Source organism: Acomys minous (genome assembly GCF_964271855.1).
Source record: "Acomys minous genome assembly, chromosome: 10".
NCBI classification, from domain to species: Eukaryota; Metazoa; Chordata; class Mammalia; order Rodentia; family Muridae; genus Acomys; species Acomys minous.
Window position 1 is genome coordinate 72,857,314 of NC_140491.1, and position 20,970 is coordinate 72,878,283.

General features: G+C 42.8%; 1 protein-coding gene across 2 annotated transcripts; it reads right to left on the reverse strand.

The window, feature by feature from the left end:
• Nucleotides 1-1,647: 1,647 nt before the first annotated feature.
• On the reverse strand, nt 1,648-20,167 carry LOC311607926 (complement C5-like). Of its 2 annotated transcripts, none has more exons than XM_084800138.1 (9): nt 20,055-20,167; nt 16,860-17,052; nt 14,783-14,945; nt 13,026-13,096; nt 12,570-12,661; nt 10,171-10,253; nt 9,146-9,208; nt 8,589-8,786; nt 1,648-2,124 (listed from the first exon to the last, which is right to left on the reverse strand). In XM_084800138.1, exons 1-9 carry the CDS (start codon nt 20,117-20,119, stop codon nt 2,054-2,056), a joined length of 999 nt encoding a protein of 332 aa, XP_084656264.1. In that variant the 5' UTR covers nt 20,120-20,167; the 3' UTR covers nt 1,648-2,053. The 2 variants fall into 2 exon arrangements, with proteins under 2 accessions (XP_084656264.1, XP_084656265.1); XM_084800139.1 differs by lacking the exon at nt 20,055-20,167 and adding an exon at nt 18,659-18,936.
• Nucleotides 20,168-20,970: the final 803 nt, after the last annotated feature.

The window sequence follows — 20,970 nt, forward strand, 5'->3', positions numbered from 1 at the left end:
ACAAAAGTGAAGGCACAGAAAATACTACTACTCTTCAAATACCCTATCTTGCAGGAATTAATATTAAGAATATTCCAGTATAGCAATAGATTGAATTAAAATATCTGGGGAAAGGAACAAGATAGAGTTTAGTAAGTCATTCATAAAACCGAAGGATATTTCAATTTCTTGAAAAACAGATGTGTTTTGTTTTGTTTATTCATACAGTGTGTATTCTGTGTTGTCTTTGTTGTCCTGTAACTTATGCTGTAGACCAGGCTGCTGTTGAACTCAGAGATTCCCCCTGCTTCTGCTTCCCAAGTGCTGAGATTAAAGGTTTGCACCACCACTGACTGCCTGGTTAAGGTATGTTTTAAATGGGATACTTGCTTTATTTTTTGAGACTGAATTCCACTATACAGTTCCAGGGGTTCTGGAACGGGCTGTGTAGACCAGGATGGCCTCAATCTCTAGAGATCCGCCTCCCTCTGCCTCCCAAGTGCCGAGATTAAAGGCATGTGTACACAGCCAACAGTGAGATTTGTTTTGTGAAAGTCCATAGTTCATTGACAAATCAGCAGTTTCATATGTAAACCAGAAATCTCGGCCATAATTAATACAGGCAGCGTTCATCTTACACAGGTTCCATAGTAGCTGAAACCTGTCTGCCCTGTTTATTTATGTGGGAGGGTATCTTTATTGAGCACGTGACAAGGAGGCGGCGTGTGGATGGTGAATGGAGCACTGCCTGCCTGTCTAGCTTTCACTTGTCATCTTCACGACGGTCTGGGTAAAGGACTCATTGCCACTTTGCTGTGACAGCTGGAGCCTCAGAGCCCAGGACCTGTGACAGAGAGCTGTGTGTTTAGTATTTTCACAACCATCATTTTATTCAAGGCTCCAGACAACCTTGTTAAGGCAGGGTTACAGTGGTGCATTGTTGTATGACATTGCATTGACTGCAACACTCTTAGTCCCACTGTGCAGCTTTTGGTCCCTTGTCGAAGGATATCTTGTATCAGAATCCAGACCACTGCATGACCAGAACGGGGTTCTCTTTCCTGAGAAGTCTTCCTCACAGTTACGTTACCCTTGAACTTACTTTGATTATGGTGTCAGGTGTGAGAGGAGGTTGACCAGAAGGATTTCACAGCAGAGCATCTTTGTTATTTGTGAGGAGCTACCCCAGCCATGCTAGAAATCCTGTGCTTAGGCTGTGTGCTGTGATCTTCGTATTGTTGACCTTTGCTGGAGGAGGTCTCTGTGTTTAGGCTATTTCTGGATTGTTTTCTTATAGGGAACTACTCAGAGGAGTGTGTTCTTGCCTGGGAGCCAGGGGGAAGTGAGACTGTAGTAGAGCTTGTGGTGTCCTTGCTATTAAACTGTACTCGCTTGTAATAAAGAGAGCCTTGATCAGAATTCATTGTCTTGGCTCCATATTTCTAGAGTCTGTCTGCCCTCTTTGATCCTCACTCCCTCTTCCAGGTAACCATGTTTCACTTGTCTCATGCGCCGGGACATATGATGCCTGGGTACAGGGACCTAGAAATGAGGAAATAAGAAACATACATTGCCTTGGAGGGTGGCCTCGAAAAGACAAGTGGAACGTTTCCCCTGAAGTCGTCTGCTTTGCAGAGAAATGGTAAGTAAGCAGCAAAAATATGCGACAGAGAAATGGCAGATTTATTCAGACAGACATTGGAATATGTGCTTCAAATGCAAGGAATAACGGTAAATACAGAGCAATTGGTTGAGTTTTTAGAGTTTGTCAATGAAGTGTGCCCATGGTATCTTGAGGAAGGAGCGGTTAATTCAGAGATGTGGGATAAAGGTGGTTAAAGATTGCAGTGTCACTATGTTACAAATGGACCTGGAGAGACATCCGCCATGGATTTTACACTTTGGGCTTTGATCAGGGGTGTTCTTGACCCCCAACATAAAAGTGGCAGAATAAGAGAGTTACTATCCCAAGCTGAAGAGGTCTTGGGAGAAGTGAGGGAATCCATGATTAGTAATGAGGAAGATCAAAGAAGCCAGGCTGCTTGCTGTCTCGAGCAGGACTGGGTGCCTCCGCCTACGGTACCTCCAGATTTTTCTGTAGGGCAACAGGACCTAAAGGAAGATCTTCGAAGACAAACACAGCCCCTGGAAGATAGACAGAGACAATTAGGGAGAGAATTAGATAGAATAAAAAATTGTGACAATGCTGAGAAAAATCCTTGGGGACAGAAAGAAAAGGTTTTCAGCTCAGTATGAAACAGTCCTCAGAAAATGTCTCCATCAGAGACTGCCATACAGGAAGGTAGAAATGCAGGACAAGAGATGGACGGACAGTTTACTTTTCCTGTCGTGGTGATATTAGATCCTCAGGGCAACCAAATTAGACAGTATGCCCCCTGTAGAATGGAAACAAATCAAAGAATTAAAGACTGCTTGTGCTCAGTATGGACCCACAGCCCCATTTACCACAGCAATGGTTGATGCACTCGTGAATACTAATTTCACTCCTGCTGACTGGGAAACCTTGAGCAAAGCATGTCTAAGAGAGGAAGATTGTTTGTTGTGGAAAGCAGATTTGATGGATGCTGTAAAAAGGACTGCAGAACTTAATGCTCAAGCAGGGAGTCTTCAATGGGATGTTAACATGTTAGCAGGAGAAGGGCCATTTGAGGGTAATGGCGATCAAATTAACTGCCCTCCTGGAGTGTATGCACAAGTCATGGTGGCTACTCGAGGAGCATGGGACAACTACCTCGTAAGGGAGAGCTGAGCGTTAGCTTATCCAGTATTAAGCAGGGCCCTGAGGAGCCATTTCAGGAGTTTGTGGATAGGTTATTTAAAGCAGCAGAGAGAAGTCTTGGTGACGCTCAAAGTGGAATTCCTTCTGTGACACAATTAGCCTTTGAAATGGCCAGTGCTCCTAGTCATGCTGTGATTAGGCCCTACAGAGATAAATCTGATCTGACAGGACATGTTAAATTGTGTGCTGGTATTGGCCCATCCTATAATCAATGATTAGCTATGGCTGCAGCTTTACAAGGAATGACAGTACAATCTATGCTCACTTGGCAGGCAAAAGGAAGGCAGGGATGTTTTGGGTGTGTTTGGAAAGGGCATCAAGGAAAGAATTGTCTACAAAAGTCTAGAGACGACAGGACATGGAATCATAAAACTAGCCCTGGAATTTGCCCTTGCTGCAGGCGAGGTAAACATTGGGCTCATGAGTGAAAATCTCGTGCTTGAGGTCAAGGACAGCCTTTGCCTAAGTGGCAGGGAAATGGGAAATGGGGCCAGCGGAGAACCTGAAACAAGTTTATGGGGTCATGACATTTGTTCCTCAGGACCCCACAAATCCATTTTACAACTTGTCAGAGCAACCCCAGGAAGCGCAGGATTGAACCTCAGTCCCTCCACCTACACAGTTTTAACCCCTGAGATGGGAATGCAAGACTTACCTACTGGAGTTTATGGACCTTTGCCTCTGGGCATGATGGGACTAATTGTGGGAAGAAGCAGAAGTGTTATGGTAGGGTTACATGTAGCATCAGGAGTTGTTGACTCTAATTATACTGGAGAAATAAAAATTATGCCTAGTTTGCATACTGGCACTTATATAATTCAACCCAAACAGTGCATAGGTCAGTTAATGTTCATTGCCATGCTTCAACTACCTAACTAAGGTGCTAGCAGGCACAGAGGAAATCAAGGATTTGGGGTCGACAGATGTTTATTGGGTGCAGCCAATAAGTAAAGAACGCCCTCAGTTAAAGCTTTTCCTAAAGGGAAAAGCATTTTGGGGCCTTATGGATATGGGGGCCAATGCCTCTATTATCTCAGGACAGTATTGGCCTGCCCATTGGCCTAAAAAAACGTACCATTACCAATCTAAGAGGAATCGGTCAGTCTCAAAACCCTGAGCAGAGCGCTGATCTGCTCACGTGGAGAGATTTAGAAGGGAACCAAGGCACTTGTATGCAATATATTGTAGAAGGCTTGCCAGTAAATTTATGGGGAAGAGACATCCTGGAACAAATGGGAATTATGATGTGTAGTCCAAATGACATAGTTACGCGGCAAATGCTGCAACAGGGATATCTGCCAGGAAAAGGGTTAGGAAAGCACGAAACAGGTATTATTCACCCTGTCCAAGCTAGGGGAAATTTAGGGACTGCAGAATTAGGAAGTTTGTCCTAGGGGCTATTGACCACACTGAACTCCATGCTGATGGTATAATCTGAAAATCAGATGAACCTATATGGGTGGATCAATGGCCCCTTACCACAGAAAAGATTCAGGCAGCCCAGGTGTTAGTGCAGGAACAAGTCGCTCCCAGACATCTTATGGAATCTACCTCTTCTTGGAATACTCCTATTTTTCTAATTAAGAAAAGGTCAGGGATATGGAGGTTGTTATAAGATTTAAGAAAAGTTAATGAGACTATGTACCTTATGGGAGCACTAAAACCAGGATTGCCCTCCCCTGTATCTATTCTGAAAGTACTTTCAAAATTATTATAGACCTTAAGTATTATTTTTTCACTATCCCCTTATATCCAAAATATTGCCCTCGCTTTGCTTTTAGTTTTCCTTCTGTGAATTTTAAAGAACCAATGAAAAGATACCATTGGCGGATTCTGCCTCAAGGAATGGCCAACAGTCCTACCTTATGTCAAAGAATTGTGGCTGCAGCTTTACAAAAGGTTAGAGAAAAGTATACTAATTTGAATATCATTCATTATATGAATGATATACTTATTGATGGGAAGGATGGGAAACAAGTGCTTTTATGTTATGCTTTTATGGAGACTCAATTATCTCTGGTCTGCAGATAGCTCTTGAAAAAACCAAAAAGTAGATCCATACCTGAATTTGGGTTTTCAGCTTTTTCCTTCTCAAATCAAACACCAAAAGATCACATTAAGAGTGGATCAGTTAAAGACTTTAAATGATTTTCAGAAGTTCCTTGGTGATATAAATTGGACAAGACCTTATCTAAGGTGGGCAACTGGAGATTTGCAAACTTTAGTTGAAATCTTACAAGGAGACTCCTCTCCAAATTCACCCCAGGAGCTTACAGCTGAAGCTAGAAAAGCCTTGGTGTTGGTGGAAGAGGCTAATTCCCATCAATTCATAGCCTATATAGATTATGACAAGCCTTTGGGGTATGTTATTTTGGCCACTCATACAGCACCTACCGCCGTATTTTGGCGAGAGGCTCCTATTATGTGGGAACATTTACCATCTTCTCCCAATAAAGTAATATTGCCATATAATTTGGCTATTGGAAAATTGATTCGTATAGGTCGATTGCAAGGAAAAAAGTATTTTGGCAAGGAACCTGGCTTTATTGTTCAGTCATATTCCAAGGAACAGCAAGACTGGCTGTTTGCTAATACTGATGATTGGCTGTTAGCCTGTGCCCACTTTTGTGGGAATATTGATAATCACTATCCCTCTAACAAGCTTCTTCACTTTTTGAAAAGATATCCAGTTATTTTTCCTAAAATAACTCAGTTTCAGCCTGTGGCAAATGGTTTGATGAATGTTACTGATGGATCTTCTAATGGGAAAGCTAGTTACGTAGTTGGCGAACAGACATATGTTATTCCTATTTCTGCTAAGTCTGCTCAAATTGCAGAGCTACAAGTGGTAGCTGATGTTTTTCAACACAATACCTCTTGTGCTATTAATTTATATTCAGATAGGGCCTATGTAGCAGAGGCTGTTCATTGATTAGAAACAAGAGGGCAAATCCAACCCCAATCATGGGCTAGTGGATTGTTTTCACAAATCCAAACAGCTATTCAAACAAGAAAACATCCTTTTTTTTATAGGACGTTTAAGAGCTCATACTGATTCACCTGGACCTTTGGCTACAGGTAATGCACTGGCAGATGCAGCTATTAGATACTTGGTAGAAAAAGCTCAAAAGGCCCATGATTTACATCATATTAATAGCCCAAGTCTAAGACTTCAATATTGTATAACTAAAGAACAAGCTTGAGCCATAGTGGAGGCATGCTCCACATGTCCTCAGTTTTTACCTGGACCACATTTGAGAGTTAATCCCAAAGTGCTGGTGCCTAATCAACTTTGGAAAATGGATGTTGCACATATACCTAAATTTGGAAAGTTAAAATATGTTCATGTTTCCATAGATGCCTATTCTGGGTATACACTTGTTTCTCGCTAGTCTGGAGAAGCTACAGAAAATGTTACTGCTCATTGTCTGTCTGTCTTTTCTCACGTTGGTGTGCCTAAGGCTATCAAGACAGATAATGGCTCAGGGTATGTTAGCAAAGCTTTTCAAACATTTTGTGACTCTTCTTCTATAAAACATACTACAGGTATTCCTTATAATGCTCAAGGACAGGCTATGGTGGAACAAGATCATTCTACCATAAAAACCCATTTACAAAAGCAAAGAAGGGGGAATTATGTCCACAGTCACCTAAAAATGCAGTGAGTCATGTTATCTTTATTTTAAAATTTTTTACTGCTTGATGCCAAAGGAAATTCTGCAGCTGATCAATTCTGGCATACTAATATTCAGTGACATGGAAGGAACCTTTAACTGGACAGTGGAATGGACCTGACCCTGTATTAATACAAGGTAAAGTCCCTGTTTGTGTTTTCTCACAGGAACATGATGCTGCGTGCTGGCTACCCAAGAGGCTTGTGCGTCAAGTGGATGCTGGCATGGATGAGTTGGCTGATGATCCTGAGGTGGGAGGTGAAGCTTCACTGGACACATATTCCTGATCCTCCTTTTCTCCAACCTGTTTCCTGTGATAACATATGTCAACTACACTCAACTGCTTGATTTCCCTGTGTATGAATTGGAAAGGAGAATCCAAGTGTTCCAATACCTATGAGGCATCCTCCTTGCAGACCTGACTTAACTTTGCAAACGCTGCTTTGCAGAGACTCTTCCGGAATATTTTTCTTCCAGAAGCTCAAATTTCAGGTTTTACAAGTCCTTTTCCACACTAATTTTTAGGGTCAGTTTTATCAGCAGGACTGTGTCGAACTGAAAAAAGACTTGTGATGTACTGTTGAGTGGTAAAATTTCTGTTATTATTCTTGTATCTACTATTGGTTTTTTGCTATTGCTTTACTAATATTGTTTATGCCTTAACTAAAAAGTTAGCGATTTGAGAAGACTGAGCAGGTTAGAAAAATGTCCATGCTAGATTTCTTTAGACTCCTTGTGAGTATAATGCGGCTAGATTCGCATTCCACATCATCTCTTTGGAATTAGGAGTATTCTACGGCATGGATTATCCTTGGCAGGGATGGCGGGGCTTGAAATTATAGCCTGTGCCTTCCTTCCTTGCCTGACACAGCTCATGTCCCAACGATTGCAGCCGATACAAAGCATAAGTGCGTGGCATAGAGCTGAAGAGCTGCCTTAACCCGATGACACGAAGGCAGCCAATGACGGGTAAGGGTGATTCTACATCTCTACCAACCTAAGATAGAGCCTGTGAAATTACACCCGAGGACCTTGACAGGCGCTGTGTGTGTGTGTGTGTGTGTGTGTGTGTGTGTGTGTGTGAGAGAGAGAGAGAGAGAGAGAGAGAGAGAGAGAGAGAGAGAGAGAGAGAGAGAGAGAGAGAGAGAGAATTGTGGGGAGCCATGCCAGCCATGCTAGAAATCCTGTGCTTAGGCTTCATGCTGTGACCTTCAAAACATTGACTTTGGCCGAAGGGGGTCTCTGTGTTTAGGCTATCTCTGGATTGTTGACCTTTGAAATAAATAAGGAACATCTTATAGGGAACTACTCAGAGGAGTGTGTTCTTGCCCGGGAGCCAGGGGGAAGTGAGACTGTAATAGAGCTTGTGGTGTCCTTGCTATTAAACTGTACTCACTTGTAATAAAGAGAGCCTCGACCAGAATTCACTGTCTTGGCTCCATAGCTATATTGTCTCTTTAGTGCTCTTTTAATCCCCACTCCCTCTTCCAGGGAAGCATGCTTGACTTGTCCCCTGGGCTGGGACACTTATTATGATGGCAATTACATAACAAGCTGTTTTTCTCTGCATTCTAATCTATTGCTTCCTTCTGGTTTGTTCACAGATATTCATATTTGTTCACTAAGTAAAACATTCATGGGATTTGTATTAAAGTTGAAAAAATTATGCTGTACTTTAAGGAATTTTGGTCACAGAATAGAAGTCTATGGCCCAAACTTGCCTTTATGACCCTAAATAATCCCTAATATCTAAAAATTCCCCCTTTAAGTGAGAGAAAATAGAAGCAGAGAGATGCTCAGTCAGTGAAGTGTTTGCTGTAGGAGCCTTTGGACCTGAGTGTGGATTCCTAACACCTACTCAAAGCAGGGCACAGCAGTGCACAGCAGCGTTCCTAGTGCTGGAGAGATAGGGACACTCAGACCCATGAAGGTACTGTCCAGGTGGCCTGGCAAAATCAGGGAGCTCCAGGGTCAGCGAGAAACCCAAGAAAAACAACAGATTTTTCTTCTGGGCATGACAAGGCCTTTCAACTCTTAGTTGTAAACAGGGCATGAAAACTGCATTACTCAGAGGATTTCATTTACACAAAATTAGCCAGATCTGGCAAGGTTCTGATAGAAAATGTCATACAAACCGAATGGGGGTGGTGGTGGTGGTGGGTCTGCCAGAATAATCTGCTTGAAGTGGATCAGATTGCAGCACTCGGTGAAGGCTTGGACACATCTGGGGCCTATTTTCACACGGGCAGCTCGCTCCTCACAGGTCTCATGGTGGCTGTATATGGCTCCATCGTAACAGCATTTCTTCAGTATTGGATGCTTATATTGGGAAGCTGAAAATGGTGGCAACACACATGTCCTAAACACCAACAGCCATTACGCCTCAGGCTTAAGAATCTCAGGGCTATTTTCTCTGCCATTAAAGGACTCCCTAACCAGATGTGTTTGTGGAAAAGATTTTTTTAAAGATCGTTTTAGGCATGAAAATATTAAAGAACTATTTTCCTCAAGTTACAGTTATGGCCAATCAAATTTGCTTGCGTGAATGTTTTTGAGGGGTGCGCTAAACCTCCACATCCACCTTTTCCCCACCCCCTGCATTTTAGGTGGGGAAACCCCATGTCTTATTTTCCTTGGTCCTTGGAATGCTCTCCCCGCAGTGGTTTACCGCTGCGTTGAGTTTGTACTGTACCTTTTTCTTCTATCTTCTGTTCCAGGGAACTCGCTGGCTGGAGACTCACATCGTGGGCTTCATCTGTGAGGGAGAGAATGAATGGTGGACGAGTCTTCAGGCTCTCACTGTTGTTACGTTGCTGAAAACTAGATCTAGTCCCTGCAGGACCAGCCCTCGTGCTCTCATCAACTTGGAGTTCAGCGTTTGTTTACGTAGCTACTTAACTCATCTCCACTGGTTCTTTCCCCACTAAAACCATAAGCCTAGGAAGGTCTTCAGTAAGCCAGGCTCCGCAGAGGAGCATACCACATCTATCATGAAGAACACGAGTCTACAAAGGCTAGCAGGCTTCCTCGAGGCTGCCTGGCAAGCTGACTCCAGACTCCAGGACAACTTCCTAAGCGGTAGAGTACCTTGCTTTTCGACTATGTGTGGCGGGGCCCGTGTTGACATGAGAGTTATTTTGTAAGCTTTATCTGAGAGAGAAAGAGACAGAGAGAGAGGGGGGAGGGGAGAGAGAGAGAGAGAGAGAGAGAGAGAGAGAGAGAGAGAGAGAGAGAGAGAGGGAGAGAGACAGAGACACAGAGAGAGAGAGAGAGAGAGAGAGAGAGGGAGAGAGGGAGAGAGAGAGAGAGAGGGACAGAGACAGAGACACAGAGACAGAGAGAGAGAGAGAGAGAGAGAGGGAGAGAGGGAGAGAGAGAGAGAGAGGGACAGAGACAGAGACACAGAGACAGAGAGAGAGAGAGAGAGAGAGAGAGAGAGAGACAGACAGACAGACAGACAGACAGACAAGAAAGTGAGGAAGACAATAAACCTTTCTTTTAAAAATCCCATGACAGTATTCAGTGCTACATAGCTGTGACCCTCCAACAGTCTGTAACAACTGTGAACTCCCCGGCCCTAACCCACGCAGCACTTCCCTGCCTCTGGCATGGAGCCTCATCTCCTCCTGGGTGTGGTTGGTATCAGCTTCCTTATTGAAACGAATGACTGGGAAAGCCTAACTTTTTATCACTAAGTTTTAAAACGTCGAAGATTACCATGCTCTTCAACTTCAAAGTGTGTGGTTCCGGTTGCTGATGCGTCGTCTTTATACTTAGCCTTCACTGTCCATCTACCCTGTCTGTGAAGGCAAATGTTTGAAGTCACAGAGGGAAGTGAGTAGTTTTAGTCACCAAGAGTCAATCTAGTAATTCCTGTTTTGAGGAACTGAGCATATATGCACATGGTGAGAGACACAGATAGGTGTGCACGCACACACACCCTAAGTAAAAGTTTGAAGTAAAGGTTGAAGGAAACAGTAAATAGACATACCTGTGCAATCCAAAGATAACAGGAATTGCTTAACAATTAGTTTTTCATAATTGAATCTTTTCCTACACATTTTATCTAAATACATCAATTTGGTTTGGAGAACTGACGACAATTTCAGAATTTACTTCAACCAAGAATTTACCAGTTAAATTCACAATACGGTTTTAAAAAATGATAATAATACTCCTGGAAAGATGCTGTGCCAGTGATGAAATTCACATCGCATATAAAGCAAAGTCTATTTGCAAACAAAGTATGGCTTCTTTAAAGAGTCAAGTAACCCATTAGGAACCTTCACTCCAAAATATTTAGTGAGCACTATGCTGAGATAAGAAACCAATGACGCATGTGTGGTGGATAGTCCACACCAACTCATATTTTCTACATTTTTCCTAGCAGGCAAGTCACTGCCTCTCGTTTGGGAAATGTTATGCACCAAGCAGATAGATGGTGTCATCAATGGAGGCGAATGTCATGGTTGTTATGACGACTATCAGCAGCTCAGGGCCTTGTCCTTAAGGAGTTTGTAGTCTAGTGCATGTGTGTGTGGGGGGGGACAAAAATAAATGAATAATGAATAAGACATGGAGATAAAAGGGAAATACATAAGAAAATACTGAGGTAGAGAGTAAAGGGGATATTACGTCACATTAAGGGATGGTGTTTGTGCAGAATATTGTCTCCCCATGTCCTAAAGAAGAGGTCTGTAAAGCAGAGTGTCAAGGGCAGGCACGCATTTTGTGCAGTGGACAACAGATGCCAGGCTGCTAAGGCATGTGTCATCACGGTGGGTGCCAATAATATGCCATGGGACAACTGGCATCAGGCGAAATCTGGGACATAAGAGCGGTAACAACAAACTCTATTCTACAGCACTTGAAGAACTTACACAATTTTAAATCACCCAGATTATTTTAACCTCTCAACTTCAGTCCATGGTCTTAGAAGAAATGTTTTTAAGATGAAGTCAATACAAAGCCCCTGAGAGAGGACAGAGGCATGGCTATTCAGTGTTCTCCTGTAAGTTCCGTGGTAGCGTTATAGCTGCCCTTGTCTTCGGCTTCCTGCTCTCTGTTCCTTGAGAGCAGGGGTTGCCCATGCTCGATTTCTATTTGCACCTTCCTCTCTTACTGTGATTTACACACACCAGGGGTGCTCATTTCATCAGATCCTGTATAAACATGGTTTTAAATCCTTACATGTAAGGCCAAATAGAACAAAACTTCACACACACACACACACACACACACACACACACACACAACTTCAACCACACCCAAATCTCTGTCCTGCCCAGGCATAAGGGCTTGTCAATGGGGCTATAACAAATCCCCACTCTCCTACAGACAGACACTGTTAGGCTCCTTTAGAGGTGGCTCTTGATGGCTTCATTAAAAAATGGGGGTGGGGGTGGGGGCTACTTTAAAGATTTGTTTCTGGTGGTGCATGCCTTTAGTTCCAGCACTCGGGAGGCAGAGGCAGGTGGATTGCTGTAAGTCCAAGGCCAGCCTGGTCTACAAAGTGGGTCCGGGACAGTTAAGGCTACACAGAGAAACCTTGTCTCAAAAAACAAAACAAAACAAAAAAAAAAGATTTTGTTTCTCTTCTAAATTTGTATTGCTCTCACTATCAAAAGAATGAATGGGAAATTTGGGGGACTGAGTGTGTGTGTGTGTGTGTGTGTGTGGTGTTTGTGTCTGTGTGTGTGTGTGTGGTGTGGTGTGGTGTGTGTGTGTGTGTGTGTGGTGTGTGTGTGCCTGTTTGTGTGTGTGGTGTGGTGTGGTGTAAGTGTGTGTGACGTGTGTGTGTGTGTGTGTCTGTGTGTGTGTGTGTGTGTGGTGTGTGTGTGTCTGTGTGTGTGTGTGTGTGTGTGTGTGTGGTGTTCTTCAGTATATTGGGTCTTGAGATTTCTGGTAAGTTGGGGCTCTGCTCAGATATCTGGGATTCCCTTTTGTTTTGCCAGGAATTGGGCCTGCCTTCTCCAATCCTTTGGAAGGTTTCACAGGTCCACACCTGTGCTGTCCCTTGTCAGCAGCAGGTGGCTCCACTGACCTACTTCTGCCTTGTCACAGAAGCTCCAGGTGTGTTCTTCAGAAGAGAGCTCATTGGCTGACGTTTTACTTACATGGGATTCGAAGGAATGTTGAAGTCGGGAAAAGAGGCGACTCCAGTTTGATTGTTTCCTTCTACTATGCCAACTTCTGATCCTTCAGGGTCCTTTGGGGAAACAGAAGAAAGACAGGAAGAAAGACCACCCTGTTTTAGGTCATTTTTGTTGTTGTTGTTGTTGTTGTTGTTGAAGAATGTCTGGTACCGGGTAAGGTTTAAAGAATAGAGATTTAGTTTGGCCCACAGTCCTGGAGGTTAGGGTTGAGAGAAGATGACACTGGGCATGGGAGCTGCCCTGCTTCAACTCTGCGTGGAAAACAAACAAACAAACAAACAAACCCGCAAGCACCCACGAATGCAGACTTTGTTCTTATGAGGGGCCACTCCGAGAGAAAGCTCTCCCCTAAGAACACAGCCCTACTCACTCAGCAAATCTGTGAGGAAAGTCTCATGGGACCAAGGACATACTTACTATGAAAGTTAAGACCGTTTCCCTAGTGACTGGCGCTAAGGCATCTTCCAGTGAATAGACGGCGACCTTTACTGCGGGAATAAGTGATAGTGTCAAAAAACCTTGCTAAACCGTGACTATTATGATTTTAGAAACAATGCTTCCAGGGTGAAAATGATTTAAAATACATTGAATGGCATTCTCAAAGATTAATAAAATATTATAGTTGAAAACATCTTTAATGAGATAAAATCTCATTAAAAGCTTTATATAATCCACAGATAAAAATACATGTTTAAAAGAAAACTCTTGGTAAACATACACATTAGTAAAGATGAGTCCATTTTAAATCAATCCCGTTGAGTTACTTCTAGTGAAAAAGATGGATGACTTAATGAAATTACTTATATAAAAGTTATGAAGAACATGTGTATAGTAAAAAAATTAGTTACATCCAGCCTGGTGTGGTGGCACATGCCTTTAATCCCAGCACTTGGGAGGCAGAGGCTTGCAGATCACCCTGAGTTCAAGGACAGCCTTGACTACAAATTGAGTCCAGGACAGTCAAGTTACACAGACAACCTCACAGCATCATTGTACAAGGAAACTAGAAAGTATTTATTGTGCATATGGTTAAAATAACAAAAACCAAAACAAAAAAAACTGAAAAAAAACCCATGATGCTCCTGGCTGCCATTGCTGGTCCTTCCCCCAAACCAAAGAACCGTCAACGAGACAGCCCACCTTCTTCAGCTGACATGGGCACCCGGGATGAATCCATCTCTAACTGTAGTGATGGGAAGTGGTGGGTGAAAATAACAGAACATTTCATAAGCAATGTTGACATCTTTCTGTCTTATTTTTAGTCTCCTGGGGAAACAGGCCTTCCTCAGTCACGGGGTTGCGGCTCCTGTCGTTCCCCTCCAAGAGTAAAACTGAGGGGCTGGAGAGATGGCTCAGTGGTTAAGAGTGCCACCTGCTCTTCCAGAGGTCCTGAGTTCAATTCCCAGCAACCACATGGTGGCTCACAACCACCTATAATGTAAACTGATGCCCTCTTCTGCAGATAAAGCACTCATATGCAATAAATAAAATAAATGAATCTTTTAAAAAAAAAAAAAGGAGTAAAACTGTAAATCTGAGACCATGCTTGATGGACCTTCTTAGGTGGATAAACTTAGACCATCAGCATCTACAAGTCCCTGTGGCAGACTTCAAGCCCTGCCAAACACCTCATCCTCTGACTTAGGAGCTCTTTTTACAACATGACTAGTTCCTGAACCTAAGATTGTTCTACAAATAAGATGTTATGATGAATCATTTTCAAATCTGTATTTGCAATGATGTCTTCTGTATTTTTTATGAATAACTTCTCTAACAGGGCGGGTAAAATGAGAATCATAGGTCATGTGATGTATTTAAGCAGTTCCTCCTTAAATTAGAAATGAAAATGCTGTTCAAGAGTATAAAGGTCATAAGGATTTGAGTTTCTGCTAAGTGAAGTAGAAACTGTCTTCACTTAATTTCAGATGTTAAAAGGTCCACAGATAGGACTGGAGAGATGGCTCAGAGGTTAAGAGCACTGTCTGCTCTTCCAAAGGTCCTGGGTTCAATTCCCAGCAACAACATGGTGGCTCACAACCATCTATAATGAGATCGGGTGCCCTCTTCAGGCCTGCAGGCAGAACACTGTACACATTATAAACAAATTAAAAAAAAAAAAAGTCCCACATCTTTCTGTCCCTCCTCGCCCCTGGGAGAGGCATCATATACTCTACCAGGCTCCCTCGGAGTGTACACAGGCCTGTCAACATGAATGAGGAGAGAGCCGTTGCCATAGGTGATCGGCACTTTTTCTGATTTTGAGAAATCCTTTGACACGACTTCCAAATACACATAGGAATATGAGTTTTGTCCTTCAGACAACTGTTCGGCCTGAATCTGTAACAAGAATAAAAACCACAAATGGGAAAGAGCGACTGAAAGTTGAGACACATGCTGACCTTCTTAAACAAACAAACACACACACACACGCAAATAAACAAAAGCACTCTAATCTCACCGAGATCACAATTGAGCTTGTATATATTGCATCATTTTTAAGTAGGTACACTGGGCTGGAGATTTTAAAAATCAAAATAGGAGGTAGAGGCAGGCAGATCTCTGAGTTCGAGGCCAGCCTGGTCTAAAAAGTGAGTCTAGGACAGCCAGGGCTACACAGAGAAACCCTGACTTGAAAAACCAAAAATAAATAAATATATAAATAGCCATAGAAACTTTAAAATATTGGGATTGTGGATTTAGTGGGGTTGGGGATTTAGCTCAGTGGTAGAGCGCATGTCTAGAGAACATAAGTCTCTGGGTTTGGTCCTCAGCCCTGAAAAAAAAAAAAAGAATTAAAAAACCTGTCAGTTGTTAACCTTAGGCCTTCTATAATGTTTTGTTGTTGTTGTTGGTGGTGGTGGTGGTGCATTTTTTGTTTGTTTGTTTGTTTTTTGTTTTTTGCTTTCCTTATGAATTTCTCACTGTAGAAAAGCCTCAGTTTCTATGCAGCCACGGAGCCCCTGCTGAAGCTTACACTCTCTCAATTGCATAGGTTTCTAGTAGCAGAATTTTTAATAAGATGGGTTGCAAGGACTTTTCCAAACAACCTGTATCAAAATGACTCTACATGACACTGGGGTTTGAACCCAGGGCTTTGCACACACCACCTTCTACCACTGAATGTTTCCCGTGCCTGGAAATATTTGTAACCGAAGAAAGAGCCATTTGCTGAAGCTTGCTCTTCCTGTTGCTGGTTCTCAGTGAGAGCTGCTCCCTGCAGGAAGCTACCATTTCTCTGGGACCTGGAGCTGTGCCTCCATGTTGGAGTTCTGGCTAACCTGAGGCCCAGGCCCCATCCCCCCAGGGCGCCATCATCACTGGAAGTCGGGAGGAAGCCATTGGAAGAAAGTAAAAGAGAGCAATGTTTTTATCAGCTGAGGACACTATGCACCTAACCGTAGACTACTGGAGCTTGGACAATGCCAAATGCATTGGGATGGTTCTCTGGTTTAGTGATCATTTCATAGACAAAATTCTTTTTAATTCATCTCCAAATGTTTCCACACTGATACAATTTCATTTTCCAATAAAAAGTTGCTAACATTTACATGCATTGCTCAACAAGTAAACACAATTCTCTGTTTAGACTATTGCTGAGCTCAGGGTGTGACTGAGTGGTCAAGAGCACCCGGGGTTCTGTTCCCAGCACCCTCATCTGACAACTCCCCATCTCCTGTCCCAGGGGAATCTGATATCTTCTGGCCTTCTTGGGCACCTGAACACACATGGTGCACATAAACTCATATAGCCACATCCACATAAATAAAAAATAAATAAATCCTTTAGCAAGGGAATGGGGAGGGCTGGAGAAATGTCTCAGGGGTTAAGAGCACTGGTTACTCTTCCAGAGGACCAGGGTTCAATTCCTAGCACCCACATAACAGCTCACAACTGTCTGTAACTCCAGTGTCAGGGGACCTGACACCCTAATCAGACACACATGCAGACAAAACACCAATGCACATAAAATGCAAATAAATAAATCATTGAACATATATATATATATACATGTATATATATACATGTATATATATACATGTATATATATATATATATATATATATATATATATATATATATATATATATTATTCTGTTAAACTCAGATTGTTGTCACTTAATGGTTTTCCTCTAATAATTACACAATGGAAGATTAACAGAAATCATCAAATCTGTGCTATCAATATTGGAAATTTACATATTTTACCAAAATATTTCTATACATATTCTAAAAAGAAAGACAAATGCATACTGTTAAGATTGTATAATTTTGGAAATTGTTTTCTGGTGATAAATTAACAGAGCCCGAAGAGTAACTAATGGTTTCATTAGGATGACTTTTCACAGAGATCGTCGCCTCAAGTGCGTCAGTGTAGCCATGGGCTTCAACTGAAATGTTCTCTGGCACTCCGACTCGGAAGACTGTTGGTGCTGGACTGATGTATCTGTGGAAACAGGAAAAAGCTGAGTAGACTGGAGACACATTCCTCACTCTGGTTCATGCTCATGTCTTGGCTACTGTGTTTTCTAAGAGCCATGACTAGAAACTGTACTGATGTTGTAATCTATGACGAATTCAGCCTAGTTTCTGAGGAGAAGTAACTTGAAATGAAGCCCTAACAACAGAGCAGGGAATTTGCTATATAGTTAAAAAAAAAAATAGTACTAAGGTATCTGGCCTACGTTACCTGACAAGGACCAAATAAGGCCATAATACATTAACAGTTAAAGGCCGGTATAAAAATAAAAACACATACAAAATCCAAGGGTGACTAGAACATGTAAGTGGCGTCGTTTTTCTCCAATGAATAAAGATATCAAATAGATGTTAGTCACTGAATGCCAGCTCTGTCTGCAGCTGTCTTCATGAAGGTAAGTGCTTTTCTCTCACCTTTTTGTGGTGAGCTTAATAAAAACACAACTATAAAACATTAGCATGTAGTGCTCAAGAAATAATGACACTCACGACAGTAGTTGAAAGAACTAGATCTTAGAAATGTGTCACTGTTGTGGGTAGAGGTAAATCAATCACAGGAGGCTCTGTAAACTAAAGGAGGAAGGGAGTCCCTGAGCCAAGGGAGTCCTTGGCTGGCAACCGGCAACACGGAACCAAGTTGTTCCCTGTCCCAGGCTCTGTAGGAATTTGCAGAACTCTCTCACTCCTTACAGAAGGTCAGGGATGTCCCTGGTAAAATTAATATTCCTATGCTACATTCAAGCAAAAGGAATGTGATCAAGTTCATGTGCTTTATAGGTGAACCAGGCAGGACTTTACCCAGGAAGCTCCAGTCTCTCTGTTTATGAATGGGGTCAAGGTTACAAGTTTACAATTGTAGCTCTTCAGTTTTGTTTGGCTTGGAATTGAAGGCAAGCTTTGAAACACATTTTTGTTGACATTTTTAGAGAGAGGATTTTTCTACCTGGTAGACCAGGCAAGTCTCGAACTCAGAGATCCTCCTGCCTCTTTGTCCCAAGTGCTTGGATCGACTGTGTGCTCACCACCCCCAGCCCTGACTGGTTTTGAAATATGCATTTAAAAATTGTATGGATTTCTTCATTATATTATTAAGTAGAAACTTATAAAAAAAAACAGCAAAAATAATATATGTATACTAGACCTGATTTAATGGTAAGAAGTGGAAAGCTACTACACCAGAGAGAATTACATATTAACCCCAGAGGGCTCAACACTGACTCATTCAAGTGTCCCGACAGATAGGGGTGCACCCACCACCCAATCTGGGGGGGTTTCAGGCAACTGTCAACATTATAATGCTTTTAGTTACATCGTTATATTTTAATTTATAGATTAAACATAAGTTATAAGGTTTCCCAATCAGCAAGTCTTTCATAACCATGAAGCTAGTCAGCAATTAAGACCACTACAGAATCTGCCTGATCTCCTCCACAAGTAATTTGGAGGCATTTCCAGACCAGTTGAGGAATCTGTAAGCCTACATCCTCTGCTGTATAAGCTTAGCAGAGACACAGAAAATGAGGACGATGGGTAACAAGATCCCATCCTTAGCGTGCTGTGTATACATCACTCACTGTGCCATCTTCACTGCGTTGTACCACACTCAGAACAGAGGCCTCACTATAGCTCCCACTGTAAGACCGGCAACCTGCTGTTCATTTGTCCTAGGCTGTGGGGCCAGCCAGGTATAGAACTGAGGGTTTAGCGCACTCAACACATCAAAGCCCTAATCTGGCTGTGGTTCTCCTTCATACACGCTGGTCCTCAGGGATGTATCTGCAGCGCAATGTGCTGTGTGAAGAATCTCCTCTTTTTATATTCTTTGGCTGGCAGTGGCACATCGGGCCCCGAGCTTGCAGAGAGGCAAGGATGTTACTCTGGCCGTTACCCAGCATGCTCTCCCCAGGCTTGCCCCTTCACCTCTGCCCTTTGACCTCTGTATCTTCTTATACTCCTTTCCACTTCTTCCACTTCACCCTTATTTGTGCATTCCTCATTGGGTCGTTCAGTCATTCCCTGATTCTCCCACTATGACGAAAGCTCTAGGAATTGCTCTGCCACCTGCTGCTCCTTCCTATGTGACTCCTGTCACAGAAAGTCCTCACCAGATAGTTCTTGAATCAAACATGCATGCATTAAGTGATTGAGTCCCATGGTGTTCATGAGGCGCTGCCTGTCAGTAAGGAGCAACACAACCATGCAGAAAGCCTTCAGAGCGCTTCTTGGCACGAGTCATGGGAGTCCAGGTTCTAACATGACTGCCAACACTGCTGTTTGTTTGTCTTTTAGAGAGAAAGGGAGCATGAGGTTTGGTAGAGGAGGATCTAGGAGGAATTGGGGAAGGTGAAAGATTATGATCAAAATGTGTGAAAAATTTTAGAAGTAAATCAAAGTACTTTTTAAAGGTAAACTAATTCATTAAAAAAGGATCTGATCCCCAAGCAACTGTGGCTTAACTGCAGCAAACCCGTAAGAAACACAAAGAAATTAAGCACCAAATATAAACAAGCAAAAACAAATACAAAGGTGTGTGTGTGTGTGTGTGTGTGTGTGTGTGTGTGTGTGTGATTTCATATATTTAAGACAGTCATCACAGCTCACACAGCTCACACACACTACAGTCATCACAGCTCACACACACTACAGTCATCACAGCTCACACACACTATAGTCAGCACAGCTCACACACACTACAGTCAGCACAGCTCACACACACTACAGTCAGCACAGCTCACACACACTACAGTCAGCACAGCTCACACACACTACAGTCAGCACAGCTCACACACACTACAGTCAGCACAGCTCACACACACTACAGTCAGCACAGTTCACACACACTACAGTCAGCACAGCTCACACACACTACAGTCATCACAGCTCACACACACTATAGTCATCACAGCTCACACACACTACAGCCATCACAGGCCACACACACTATAAATCAACGATGCTTTGCTCACTTACATTTGCGCCTGTCCCCAACTTTTCTCCAGGAAGACCAAAACCAAAAACATTCCCCAAAAGCCCATGGCTTGAGATGGTATCAAAACCACATATGTCACCTGCTTGAAGTTACCTTCCATTTAAGTGAACTGAATGGGAAAATTTTGGGCCAACTAGGTTGCATTAATTATTAACGACAGGAAAAGGCATCGCCACATATGACTGAAATCAGAATCAAAACAGCATTACAAGGCCAGGAACACAGACAGAAGGTGCTGTGTAGGAGTTTGCACCAGGACACCTGCTTTAGTTAATATAAAATAAGGGTCAAACATGAAAGTATCATCTGTGAAGAAAGGCCCAGTGCTAGAAAGCAGGACTCTCAATGCCTGTGCCTCTCTGCTTAGGCCATGTGCCCTGATGCTCTGGTGTGGTTGAGCACACCTGTCATAGTTAATGTTCCTCCCTGTGACAAATGTCTGAAATACTTTAAGGGAGGAAAGAATGATTTTACTCATGGTTTCTGGGATAGCAGCCCATGGTCACGTGTCCTCATTGCGTCTGGCCTGGGCACAGTGATGCACACACAGCAGTGGGCAGCACGCAGTGGAGCGCCTTCACCTAAGAGCTGACTTAGAGAAAGAGAGAGAAAGACAGGCAAGGGCCAGACATAAGATACTTCTCAATGGCTAAGGTCTCTGGTGATCTCCTTGGATAAATACGCCCATCTCTTTAGTCTTTACCACCTCCCAATAAAGCCATCAAACTACAACCCCATCAGTGGATTAACTCATTGGTAAGTCAAAGCATTCACGAGCCAGTCGTATCCATGGCACCTCATCTTTGCTACTTTGTGGGTTCTTCTTTGTTCCTCTTTTATTCCCTGGGTTTATCCCCCAATCCTAGATAGGAGAGAAACCAGGACTCTAATTTCTTT

Coding starts and splice junctions, on each gene's coding strand:
- LOC311607926 (XM_084800138.1), bottom strand. CDS start 20,119: ATGGGCTTTTGGGGAATGTTTTTGGTTTTGGTCTTCCTGGAGAAAAGT. Junction 14,946..16,859: donor AAAATTATACAATCTTAACA/GTATGCATTTGT, acceptor TTCTTGTTACAG/ATTCAGGCCGAACAGTTGTC. Junction 13,097..14,782: donor GTACACTCCGAGGGAGCCTG/GTAGAGTATATG, acceptor TTATTCCCGCAG/TAAAGGTCGCCGTCTATTCA.